Source organism: Pteropus medius, unplaced genomic scaffold (assembly GCF_902729225.1).
Source record: "Pteropus medius unplaced genomic scaffold, Ma_sr-lr_union100, whole genome shotgun sequence".
NCBI classification, from domain to species: domain Eukaryota; kingdom Metazoa; phylum Chordata; class Mammalia; order Chiroptera; family Pteropodidae; genus Pteropus; species Pteropus medius.
This window is the reverse complement of record NW_024342473.1, coordinates 19,154,589-19,168,317: the sequence shown is the minus strand read 5'-3', so window position 1 is coordinate 19,168,317 and position 13,729 is coordinate 19,154,589. Positions and strand designations below refer to the sequence as shown.

The following is a 13,729-nucleotide window of genomic DNA, read 5'->3' as shown; positions in this document are numbered from 1 at the left end:
TCATAGCCCTGTAACAACTAAGGGTATTTACCATCTAGAAAGCTTTTTGCTGTCTTAGTTCAAATTCATAAATAAGTCTGGACATTTATTTTTTATATCTTTGCCTCTTTGTTAGGTGGCTTGCAAGGTCAGTCTGGAACTGTTGTTCCAACAGAAATCAAGACTGAAAACAAAGAGAAAGATGAAAACCTTCATGAACCTCCTTCATCAGATGACATGAAATCAGATGATGAATCCTCCCAAAAAGATATCAAAGTTTCATCTAGAGGCAGAACAAGGTATTTGTTAGCATCCAGGTTTTAAATTTCAGTCATTTGCCGTTGGTGAAAATACTTTGAAAATTAAAGGGTGTCATGCATTTATTGTCAGCTATGTTCTAGATACTGTGTTGGGACTTTATGTATGTTATCCCATTTAATCCTCACAGCATCCCTAAAAGGGAATCATGAAGCCGACTCCAAAATTATGTTTTCCATAATATCACACTATTTTAGGGTCTACATATAAAAAGGAATTATATCTCTCCCCTCAAAGCTTATAGTCTATAAGACAATTAAATGACAAAATAGCTCAAACCAATTAAATTGGGCAGTATAGAAATTTAAGTACATTTTATCAACAAATATATGAATGTATTAACTTCAGGCTAAGTATACGGTAAGACTCCGTTATACAGTTTAAACCACGTGTTGTCAGACTATATATAGCCCATGGACCAAATCCAGCCCACTGCCTATTTTTACAAATAAAGTTGTATTGGAATACCTCCACACCCCATTCATGTACGTATTTTGTGTAGGGCTGTTTTTGTAATGCAATAATAGTTTTGAGTAGTTGGAGCAGAAACCAGATGGCCCACAACGCTGAAAAAGTTTAAACAGTTATTTGAGAGAAGTATGGAAAAGAAAGTACTACTGGTGGACTGATGTTATTGGGGAAGGTTTTCTAGAAATTAGACTTGACCCTGCTTTGAAGTATGCATTTTGACACATAGTAAGTACATTAGTTTCAAATGATTTCCAGATTCTTCCCTCAGATTCTTCCAGTTCTACATTAAACTAGATGATTTGGAATATTTGTGATCCATCTTATTTCTTGGATATGTGTATCCATTTATCAATAATATGTATATGTCACATAGATATTATAAATATTGTTCTTCGTATTAAATTATGGTGCAATGGCGATTACATTAAATATAGTAGATACAACTGAAAGAACGAGCATGGTTCTTTCTGTATTCACATACTTAAAAGGTGTCCTTTTGCCTTTGACATTCTCACTATTTCAACACTAAGACATTTCTCTTGGGAAAAATTAAATTTTAAGATACTAATACTATCATTTTCATATGCATTGTACTCAGTTGTGCAGACGCATGAAGAAGTAGAAAATGAGTCATGGAATCTAGAGACCACTCCTTTCAGGCATCTTAATTCTTTCATCGTTTTATTATTCTACAGGATTTTAAAGGAAATAATATTCATGTTTCCTCTTCATCTTCTCATGTTGTAGGTCAGAAGTTGGCCAACTTTCTGTGTAAAGGGCCATATAAGTAAATATTTTCAGCTTTGTGGGCCATATGGTCTCTGTTGCAACTACTCAACTCTGCCATTGTAGCAGAAAAGCAGCCATAGACAATACATAAACAAATGGACTGGCTTTTCCAATAAAATTTTATTTACAAAAACAGTAGCCATCTCACTGGCCATAGTTTACCGAACACTATTACAGGTCATCATAAATTGAGAAGGCAGTGTAATAGGTTAACAATAACAATATTTAGTAATTAATAATAGTTAATAGATTAATAATATGTCCTTTGGACAAAGTAAAGCTAACTTGGGTTTTACTTATGGCTCCTTCATATACTTGCCAAGTGACCTTAGCCAACTAATTAAAGCTTCTGAGCTTTGCTTCTTTCTTGAAAAAAGGGACTTTCTATTACAAGATTCTTGCGGGAATAAACTGAAAACGATGCATATAAAGGCCTTTACACACTGTCTCGCATGCAGTAAACACTCAATAAATGTGCTATAGTTACCATTACGACGATGGGAATTTTAGGTTTATGATGTAGGTTTGCTTCCACCTCGGTTCTTGTCATTACACTGCCACTGATTGGCTGTGTGATCCTAGGGAGGTCACTGATTTCTTTGGATCTTGCAGTGTTTTTCAACCCTCTGCACAGACTCCCGAAACATTTTAGAGTACAGGTGACTGGCCCCCAACCCAAGCTCACTAAATCAGTATCTCTGGTAGTGGAACCGTTGAAAGCTGTTTTTTAAGTGCTCCTGAAGATTTTGATAAGTGGCCACACTTAGAAATCTTTGCACTAGATGATCTGTAAAGGTCTCTTTGAGGTCCAAGAGCTAGTGATTTTCTGTTACCAAAGAATACTTTTATGTAATTATTGATAATTAGCTAGTAAGAATCTATTGCGTACTTATTTTTTATTACAGTACTCAAGGTATTAGAAAAGAGGTGAAAACATCTATTCTTTGTGTATATCATTTTAAGTTTTTGAGAGGCCTCGGCTCAATAATTTATTTCTGAAATATAAATAGAATTTCCTAAAATTTATTCCAAAGGATCTTCCTCAAATGTTTCTTTTCTGATACCTTAGTGCATTTTTATTACAGAAATTTGGAAGATACAGAAGAGTATATACAAAAATCACAAGAAACTCTACTACCCAGAATTAACCACTGTTTACTTTTCAAGAAATATCTTTTCCATAAATACAGTTAAAATTGGAATTAAACTAGATATAACTTTTACAATTTCAACTTTATTATTTAAGAATGTGTTTTTAACATTTTCATCTATCCCTGAGTGTTTTCTGCAAAGCAGAATAATACTTTTACCACCCCAGAAAGTTTCCTCATGCCCCTTTGTAATCAGTACCTTCTTCCATCCCCTGGCAACCATTAATCTACTTTCCATCACCATAGTTTTGTCTTTTCTACAAATTTATCTAAGTGGAATCATATAGTAGATACACTTTTGTTCTGGTGTCTTTTAATTAGCATAATAATCTGCAGCTTGATTTTTTAGAAGCTACAGAGTAGACCATTGTCTGGATGTACTGTAATTTATCTAACCCAGCTCCTATTATTGGACTCCAGTTTGTTGCTAATGTAATATTTCTGTGATCAACTTCCTTTACATCTCTGTGTACATCTATGTATGTCTCTAATTATATCCTTAGGATGAATTTATAAAGTTGGAATTGCTGATTAAGAGGTAATGAACATTTTAAGGCTTTGGATTTATTTTGCCAATTAGTCCTTCAAAAAAATTGTTCCAGTTCACCCATGTTTTAAGTCATCACCACTGATGATGATATTTCTCTCTTAAACAGAAAGTAGTCATTTTTTGAAATACTTCTCACTCTGTCTTCAGCTTTTCTTACTCTTCACCAGGTAACTGCCAGAATATATTTAAGAACATCGGTTAAGCAAAGTAATACATTAGTGTACTAAGATAGTACTTCTCAAACTTTAATGTGCATATGAATCAGCAGGGGATCTTGTTAAAATTCACTTTCTGATTCAGTCGGTATACAGTAGAACCTGAGATTGAGATTCTGTTTTTAACAAGCTCCCAGTAATGCTGATGCTGCTAATCATATTTTGAGTAGCAAGGTGATAGAATATTATGTAGTCATTCAAATTACGTTTATGAAGAGTTTCACTAGCGTGGAAAAGTCTTCATGCTGTAATGTGTAATGATAAATGCATTTTAAAAGGTATGTGGTATAATTTCAACTATACAACTATATGTGTGCATTGAAGAAAGACTGGAAAGAAATAATCATGTGAAGTGTAGTTATTTATACTGTTTGGTTAAAATTCATAGGTAATTTTTATTTCCATCTTTATACTTCATAATTTTGTACAGTAAGCATATCTGTGCTTTATAGGGAACCTGGCAGACATTGTTGTTACTTTGTTTTCCAGCAGTACTAATGAAGATGAAGATTTGAACCCAGAACAGAAGATAGAAAGGGAGAAGGAAAGGCGGATGGCTAACAATGCCAGAGAACGCTTGCGTGTGCGGGATATTAATGAGGCATTCAAAGAGCTTGGTCGAATGTGTCAGCTTCATTTAAAGAGTGAAAAACCGCAAACAAAACTCCTTATTCTTCATCAGGCCGTGGCAGTCATCCTTAGTCTAGAACAGCAAGTCAGAGGTAAGTAGGTTCAGCAGAGATACATAACTGTTCTGCCTCAGATGGGCACACATTTCTATTTCCACTCACTCTTCTGCTTGGTCAAGTTGATTACAAGTTCAACTAGTACTTCTGCCACTGCATCATGTGGACCAAGTTTTCTCTCTAGTTCTCTCACCTCTGTCTTACTGCATTGGTCAATATCCATAGGCTCAGTACTTCCCACAGACCAGTAGAGAGTAATCCTATGTAACAAGGCAGAGAACAGCCAGCCTTTGCCTGCTGCTCAGCATTAGTGCTTTGTGTCCCTGTTCTTTAACTCTGGTCTCCCACACTGTTGAATTTACCTGCCTAGACCTGTGTTCTTCCTGTCTTCTCTACTTCTCTGTACTCAGTTTCTTGCCTGCTATACCCTAAGGGCGTCCACTAGGTTGTGCTGCTTAATAGAATGCCTGGTCATGGCCCATCTTGGTGTTGCCTTACTTTTTGTGCCTTAACCATGTCATTAAGGTATCAGGGCTTCTTTGTTGATCCCTAATCTGGAATGCTATGACTTCTTGGGCTAGGTGCACTGGCATACCTTTGTGTCCTTAAAGGCAAAATTGTGATTTATATATGCTCATCCACTGCTGACTCAGACAACTTCCCTAACTGTTTTATTTTTCAAGAAGTTTGATGGAATCCTTAAGATGCTTTGAAACTTCATTTTTTTAAACAAGCATTTATTGGACATCTCCTCTGTCCCAACCAGCTATGTGCTATTAATTAATGAGTTATTAATTAATACACGCCCCTTGAGAGGTTCTATCATCAAACTTGCTTTTTTGCATATTACTTATATATTTTCATATCTGAAGTTACAAATGCCTCATCCTAAGCATTTTTGCAAAGAATTTATAGATGGAACCTTCGGTTTCAGGCCCTGTTTCTAACCTCTCTTCATTGAAAGCAATTCTGTCTTTCTTACTTATTAGATATTTATGTAAAATTTTATTTAAAGAAAGTTGGAAAAGAAAAAAGAATAGGAGTAGACAGGTGTTGACAACTATAACCATGGACCCTCAGAATTGATTACAGAAAGAATACTCTTTTTAAGGAAACCAGAGTTTGAGAGCTAGAACACATTTTCAGAAAAACATGCAACAATAATTAATTTATCCATCCACTTCCTTCCAGTATATGTAATGAATAAGAATGATGAATAGATTATTTCATGTATAACCAACCACCACTAAAGTGAGATACTTGCTCCTATTGTCTTAAGACTTTTTAAAATATCTGTAAAGGGTAAATGTTAATAAAACCTGATCTTCAAAGAGTTATAGACTATTTTGAGATATTCATAAAGACATTATGATTGTTGCCCACTCATCTGTGGTGGGAACAGTTGTTCCTTCAGCCTTCAGTGTCTCCTATTGTTTTACCAAATGTTTTTATTTCATTGTGTCTGACACCCTTTGTTTCACTCTGAAGGTAACAAGACACCTGTGCTCAGTGGTCCAAGTATATTCATCCTCCTCCGCTGCAGCCCAAGATATTTTCTACCCTGACTCTACTCGTTTATTGTCAAGACCATTACCTCTGTCTGGTCTGTGAAAGTCTTAACTGTCTGGACAACAGTGGTTCCAGAACTTAATACAGTACAACATCTTCCCTTTTCATAGTTTATTAGAGCTGGAATACAGTCATCTGTGTTTTTAAAAACATTTTTTTAAAGATCAGAAGTATGTACTCTCAGATCCAAGCCATAAAAATGAGAGATTATCTCTATGTTTGAAAAAATGTTATAAACACCATGCCTGGGTGGATCTTATTCATTCATTTGTAAGATTTGATTTTGTAGTAGTTCCATTTAAGTCTAGAATAGAAAAGCTGAGTCTGAGAGAGGATCTAATATCTAGGCTCTTCTGGCTGCCTACTAACTTTCTGGTCACTGTCATGGGTACAAACTTTTTCACACAGTCTGAAAAGCTCTGTATAAGGAGCCATTGACTTATTATAGAGTTTGAATAAAACAAATACAATGAACTGTAAATTCATTAGGGACTACTTTAATATTTATAACAGCCTACCTTCCTCCCATCCTCAGACTCTGGGCTTCAAAGCCCAGAGCCTTTATTTTACAACTTAATGTAAAAGCCTTGGGATCCATGTGTAAGTTTCCTCCTTGAAAGGCACTCCGATGTATGTCTGTCAAACAGGGTTCATAACCCCTTCATGCAGCCCACAATACCTGTTCCTTGTGTATGGCAGCCCCTTCAGAGTTTAGGATAGCCATTGTCCTTCCCTAGACTTTAACTCTTAACTACAGCAGTTTTGAGGTATTTTGGTAACCTATGCATTTGTAAGAGCTTCTTCATCCTTGCAGGGTCCCTACCCAGCAGTCCCGGGGCCCAGCAGTTTCTATAAAGACATACATCTTGTCTGCATGTCTACTTTGGACATCCTCTGGACTCTCTGGGCTCCCCTCTGGTTTGGGATGGTGCTCCAAGACTGTATCTGGCTATCCATAACTTACCATCCCTGGACAAGTGGTTATGCCAGGAGGGCAGCCAGACCCAAGCCTAGCAGTGCATCTGGAGAAAAACAGGAAGAGTGACTTCCCTTCCAAGCCTCAGATTTTGCCAGAGCACTTTTTGTGCCTTGGTGCCCCACACATTAAATTGCATCTGGTCCCCACCATTGCCAATTTAAATTAAGCCTTTACATTTTCATGACTACATTTTACCATTACCATTTTACTAATCCTCAGCAGATTGCACATATTCCCTTCACGTTGATACTCTCAGCTTTACTAAAGATTAAATAACTGGGCAAACATTTCCTCATCAAACTCTTCCAGTAGTCAGTTCTATTAGCTTACTTCTCTTCCAATGATAGTTTAGGAGCAATAGAACTATTACAATTTTCATTTCTTGGTCTCCTAGTGAGTTTGAAGATGAATGAACTAGGACAGTGGTTCCCAAGTCTGGCTGGTCCCAGAATCACCTGAGGCTTTTCATTTTTCCAAAAAAATGTCCAGGCCCTACCCCCTGCAGATTTTTATTTAGTTGCAATGAGATGGTCAAACATCGTAGGCTTAGTATATTCACTGATAATATTCTCCTCATCACTAAAACTGCACTGAAATGAATACAAATAGCATAACCCACAAGGGCAGATGGGAGAGAAAACAATAGTAGATGAGAGAGCAAAAAACATATATAAGGTAGAAAAAAAGTAGAGTAGTGGTAACTGACTTAGAAGAAATTAAGTGGAACAGGGAGGAATACCAACAAGAAGCAGAGCATTTTGTCACACAGAACCCTAAACCCTGAAGGGCTCTGTACTTTGGAGGTACTGATTATTGGAGAAAGCATCAGACCTAAAAATAGGAAGATTGATTGAAGGTCTGCTGTGGAAAAATTGTATCCCTACATCTTCCCTCTACTTCATTGCTTCTGCCCTGTCTTTCCTTCCACCATAAAAGACAGGAGGAGTATTTTCTGGAAAAAAATGAAATCAGAAAGGCTGCAAATCTGGAACACCAAGAAGAGCAGAGAATGGGTGAGGCATGAAGATGAACAGTGAAACCATCAGCCCTGTGTCCTGCTTTGCTTCCTTAATGCTGGCAGCAAAGTATATTCACCCCCATCTTCAAGGAAACTGGAGAATTATTTTCTATAGAAACTAAATACTCTAGAGAAAAGACCTCCAGATTTAAGAATTCCTGAGTAATAATGTCTCACTTTTGGATTACCATAGAGTGAAACCCCCAGGAAGAAAAAATAACAGCAATTTGCCCAGTTTAAGACCTAAGAGTCCCTGATTCATAACTATGACTATAATGATAAAAATTATTTTTCTCTATTTCAGAGAGGAATCTTAACCCCAAAGCAGCCTGCCTTAAGAGAAGGGAAGAAGAAAAAGTTTCTGCCGTATCGGCAGAGCCGCCAACCACACTGCCAGGAACCCATCCTGGGCTTAGTGAAACTACCAACCCTATGGGTCATATGTAAACATCAGCCAGGTAAGTAAGGGTATGAAAAGAAAGTACAAGGAAATCACCTGCTTTTTCTTAAACTGAGTTAGAATTTTGAACAGAATTTTCTGCAGGCACTGGTCCTGGTAAAGGCCACATGTAATTGGAATCCAACAGTTTACTTTTCTGTTGTATAATCGTACTTAAGAGAGCCAGTGTCATTTTATACAAATTACAGTTCTCTTCAAAGTGTGCTGGTATCCTGTGATTACTATAAAGATTGTTGGGTTTTTCTGTTCTGGATCATCATGTATACTCTCTCAAATGAATGTCATTTTGATCCAAGAAGAAAATAGTGCAAAGGCTCTTCTGTCAAAAAATTCTTTTGCTACCTCTCATACTCCTCATTCCTCTACTCAGAAATATTTGACTGTATCATCAACCAGTTTTCCATTAACCATCTACCTCTTCTTTGCTATGGAATCTTTATACACAGTTACTGCTTGTTTCCATTTGGATCAGTAGTGCAAGTTTGTGAATATGCATCTTCCTTCCCTGTAAGCATATCATTTACACCTTCTGGAATCTATTGATGAATGTAAAGGTGTTATATATGATAGAACCAGAATCCCCAATTTTACTTGTTGAAAGTTTGTTCTTTTATCTTCTCTTCATGGACTAAACACAATTACCTTTCTTGTGATTTTTTTTTTTTTTTAACAAAGTGACGAAAGTAATGTGAGGTTATTGCCCAAGTAGTTAATGTGAATCATCTTTTTTTTTAACTATATATTCATGTTATCTATAATCCAAGTTGTAAAGTTATTATTTAGGTGGCAGAAATTAATATAGACTGTAATTAAATATTTTGGGCAGTGACATTTTAACTAGCAGCATGGTTTAGGAATAGAACTGGTACCTTCATTTTTATAATCTGCCTTCAGCAATGTGCAGTTCTTTTCCCAGTTTTATCAGCAGATTAATAGCAGTAAATAAAGATGAATGGATGGAAGGTATGGACAGGAAAAAAATTTCATTTGGTCAGCTTTATAGTTGCCAATTTGAGCTGAAAGTCTGAAATTTGATAGAATATTTTGTGAACTACAAATATTAAGTCAATAACTCACCCTTTCCTGAAGAATTTGGTTCCTACCACCTCTACATATATCCTTCCTAGGATCAAAAGAGACCAAAACTGAAGATTTCATTTAGGGACAAGAGAATTGTTTAAGTGACTGGAGAAAACTGTAAGCCACCTCCCCCACAAAAAAATATCCAGCAATCTAACTGATTATGCATGTCAAAGAGACTTCTGGCAAGAGCTAGTTAACTTGCAGATCCTCTCAAACCCAAGCTACTGTTTCATATTCTGTGGAAAATACAGAATATCGTGAAAAAATTACTTTTGTTCAAAAGTAAACTTGGAAGTTATAAAATCATGCCACTGTTTCTCAATGCAAAGGTGACTTTCTGAATTGGCAGATCATTTAGAAGAAGAGTGATGATGATGATGAGAGGTAACTTCTTATGCTCAGGTCCCAGGTACCCACTGGGCTGTGAAAAGAGCGCTTCATATATTCATCTGTCACATTTATCTCATAGCCTGTGTCTTATGTTTTTTTGTCCCTCTCTAGTTTGTTGTACCCATTTCCTCTTATTTTCTTACTAGTTTCACTCTAGCTCTTTCTCATTCAGTTCTCTCTCCCAACCTCATCTCTCTTCCCTCATTCTGTTTACTTTCTTCTCTTTTACTGCTTTTATATCTCATACTGCTTTCATATCTCTGCCCTTATCTGTGTAATAAGGGAATTGCCCCACTTAGGTTAAAATTAAACCTAGAACATTCTCACCTATCAAAAAGAGATCAAGAATCTTTTTTTAAAAAGGCTTCAGATGATAAATATATTAAATGCACTTTGTTCCATTAGATTTCATAGGTTAGTGTTTATTGTCTTAAAATATGTCTTAAAAGTTGCTAATTTCATAAAGGTGTTTTCTGGTTTCACCTGATAACTTTCAATTCTTTATAGAAATGAATAGCAGATTAAAACTAGCAAGAAACTGGGCAACAGGAAAATGGCTGCTGGAATCAAAATAGCTGATAAATGACCACAGATTGAAAGACTGTGAAAGCACAAGGATTTGCCACCATTTAATGTAAAGCCAGGTGGCTCTGAGTATCTCAGTTATCCTCCCTAAGAGCATCAAATCTAATAGGAAAAAAAAAAAAGTTCTGTGGTTATTGTTTAATTAAGAAGTGAAAAGTATGATTCTTCCTAAAACTATTTTCATCAAAAATGGCAAATATCAGAGTTACTACTATGTATATTATGTTGAGAAAATAAATGTATAAAATTTTTACTGTGATAGTAAAGTTTTCTTAAAAATTCATTAAGCATACATTTATCGAGGACCTACTATCGAGAAACTGGGGCCAATGTGAAAAGGTCCCTGCCTTTAGAAACTTTCAGTGTAGAGGCAGCAGATGGAAACTTTTAAAACATAGTATGATGGACTGGATGTAGCCATTAATGTATGCTTTAACATTGTCTCTCCACTCAGAAATGAATGAGTAGGACCTCAAAGCTCAGGTATTGCCAACTCGAATGCTGCCAAAATTAAGGTTTGAATAATTGTCACAGCTGTTATATAATCCTAGATCTTGTGATTCTATAATCACATGATCACCTTTAAAAATCTTATCACATACAACAAGTAAAACCATTTCAATTACTCCTTGAATGAAAGAGGCTCATTTATAAATAAATCATTTAGCAGACTGCTAATGTAGTGTAAACCCTGCGTATAAATGAAGAATACCAACTTGTTTTTGTTTTTTGGGGGGAGAGGTGCTTAGTTTTAACAGTGATGTCCTAATTGGTTCTCTTCTCTCCCTTGGCTGCTCTCCCTGCCACAGTTCCAGAGTTATCAGTAGGCTAGATAGAAGGTGACCTCTCCTCATAAGGACTTGGACATCTCAGATAATCTGAAGACACAAACCTGATAGGAGGGAGAAGAAAAAACAAACACTTGAAGGAAGAAACTCAATTGTAATCCTACGATCAAAGCAACTGGTCAACACTTCCATCAGAAGTGAAGATAGGAAGCTCATCAGATAGAACGTCAGCCCATGAGACGTTTGCAGCATATCATTTTGTTGCAAGCAGTGTGTCGCTTCTGCACAATCAGAGACTGTCTCGATCTCTCCACTCACCGTGGAAGTTGCCTTGTGCCTAAACTGAATTGACAAATGCATTGTAACTACAGATTTTATTTATTGTTATGGAACTGTAAGGTCTACATATAAAGGGAAAGTTAATGTGGAAAGCTGATCTACACTCAGCTGATGCCAGCATTCGTTAAAGCTGTTCACGTGCAGAGAACAAAGCAGTGACAACCATTGGCCCTTAGCATTCCCGGCATACCTATTAGTGTCTTAAAAAGGAAGGGAAAGTCTTTCGTTGCCCTCTCCTATCCTTTTGCCATATGAATAGTGTTTTCCATGAAATAGGAAAATATTACTTGGTATTGCATTTTTCTTGCTCATTTTTTCATTCATTTTTATTTTCTCTTTGTGGGTGTTATATTTGGTCTCTGACTCTGAATAGTTTATGGTCACAGTCCAGAATCCTCCATGTAGCCCTATGTGCTTTGCATATTTACCTTACAAAGATAAGCAGAGACCATCTGTGACCATGGCCTAGCTAAGATTTTGAAAGGGGAAATTTCGTCCCCTAGATCTTCCCCAAAATAAATATTGCTTTATTTCTAATAATAACCAAGACTTTTCAGGCTTCTAGGTTTCATAGGAAAGCTTATAATAGCAAAAAAGTGTAAATTACAAGGGAAGAATCTAGAAATTGCTTTGTTTTTCAAGCAGTAAGTACTAGATATAGTACTTATAAAGTGTTAGCTATAAGTAAGCACAAGATGAATTTAAAATACAAAGATTTTCAGGCTGTGGTTATGGTGAACGTAACAAAACTCAGTAGTCACCAAGGCAGGTAGCATGATAAATGAACACACCACTCTGAGGCTAATTACCTAATGGAATACAAGAGCAATGGTCACCCGTGTTTCCTTATCCTAGCCTTTATTTCTCTCTCATTTAGATAGCTGGTCAGTGAGGAGGAATTCAGTGGGTGATTTAATCAACTGCAAACCATCTGCCCCTGTCCCAAGAAGATGAGCCAGATTAGCATTAAACCAGTACATGTCAGCCCATCTTAATACTGTGCATTAAGGCACCCCTCTGTCTCTAATCCTTAAGAGTTGTTTTTTAAGACATCATAATCAGTTTGAACTTCCATGAAATCTGTCTTCCACCACAACAACCTGGGGAGAAAAAAAAAACATGCAAAACAATGTTGACTTGGCTTAATAATTCCTTATATAGTCAATATCAACAGCGGCAATCAGCACACAGAAGAAAGAACCCAAATCACTATGTAATTAAAGATGTCTGTTAATTTGAAAGAACAAAAACAGGACAGAACTTCAGATCCTGCAATCAGGATGATTCCTAACAAATCAGTCGTTTGTGAATTTAGTGGACTTTTTGGTTATTTTAATTTGCATATATTCTCCAATTACATCAGACTCTATCTGTGGCCTTGTTCTTCATTTCAGTGTTAATCAGCTAAACAGAAATTGTTGCTTATGATGTGTGAGTGAACATATGCCACTGCCTGGCCTTTTTTCTTCGGAGCTTGTTGTCTTTTTCGCTATATTAGACTTTGCAGTATGCCCAGAAGCTTTCCTTCATAAAATAGAAAGAAAAAAACATTTGGCTTATTTTTCACTGTAGCTAGTCTTTTATACAATAATCTTGTAAGAAAATTTCTTGAATTCTAAATATTACTCTTTCTAGATTTTTGAAATCGAAAAGTTTTCAGTAAAAAGTTTCTTACTTTATTTTATTATATTAGGTAGTAAAAATGTAGGGTTATCTATCATAACCTGTTCATTAATATCAGAAATTTACAATAGCATTTTAAGACCATAGTAGGATTCTAGCATACCGTGTAGTACCTATGGAGTATTGTTAAGAGCTAATTGTCCGAGATGAATTGCTTCTCATCTTGTTCTCCAGTTTCCATTGTTGGTTTATTGCAGATTTGTATCCCGTGTCAAATTCAAGGTATTATTGATAAACCTTTTCAACCAGCAGCAAGAAGTTCAAAATTTTTCTGTCACTGTAACAGAAAACACAATATGTATATAACATTTATGTAGCAATAAATGTGCCATCTTTTTTTTAACATAGTAAACTAGTGAGTTTTTACATTCCTCTGTCAAAGAATGATGCATTTTGTTTTCTTTTCTCCATCTCATTCCTCCCAGAAATGCCCACAGTGCTTTTCTTTTTTTACTCCACCTTTATGGAAACAAAATTGACATATAACAATGTGAAGTTTAGGGTGTACAACATGATGATTTGATATCTGTGTATATTGCAAAATGATTACCACAGTAAGGTTAGTTAACATATCCATCACCTTACCTCACATAGTTGCTTTTGTGTGTGTGTGGTGAGAGTTTTTAAGGCCCATAGTGCTTTTCATATCTGCATTATCTACATTATTTGGGAAACT

At 36.0% G+C, this 13,729-nt stretch overlaps 1 protein-coding gene across 8 annotated transcripts in view; it reads left to right on the top strand.

Annotated features, from left to right (window-relative positions):
* TCF12 (transcription factor 12) overlaps nucleotides 1-13,405 on the top strand; it is a 292,841-nt gene extending 279,436 nt beyond the window's left edge. For 3 of the 8 annotated variants that reach the window (XM_039865490.1, XM_039865493.1, XM_039865495.1), the window contains 4 exons: nucleotides 116-278; nucleotides 3,963-4,195; nucleotides 8,030-8,183; nucleotides 11,053-13,405. In XM_039865490.1, coding sequence (XP_039721424.1) covers nucleotides 116-278; nucleotides 3,963-4,195; nucleotides 8,030-8,172 — 539 coding nt within the window. In that variant the 3' untranslated portion in view covers nucleotides 8,173-8,183; nucleotides 11,053-13,405. The remainder of the gene's footprint in view (nucleotides 1-115; nucleotides 279-3,962; nucleotides 4,196-8,029; nucleotides 8,184-11,052) is intronic. The other 5 variants (XM_039865489.1, XM_039865494.1, XM_039865497.1 and 2 more) reach the window with 3 other exon arrangements.
* Nucleotides 13,406-13,729: the final 324 nt, after the last annotated feature.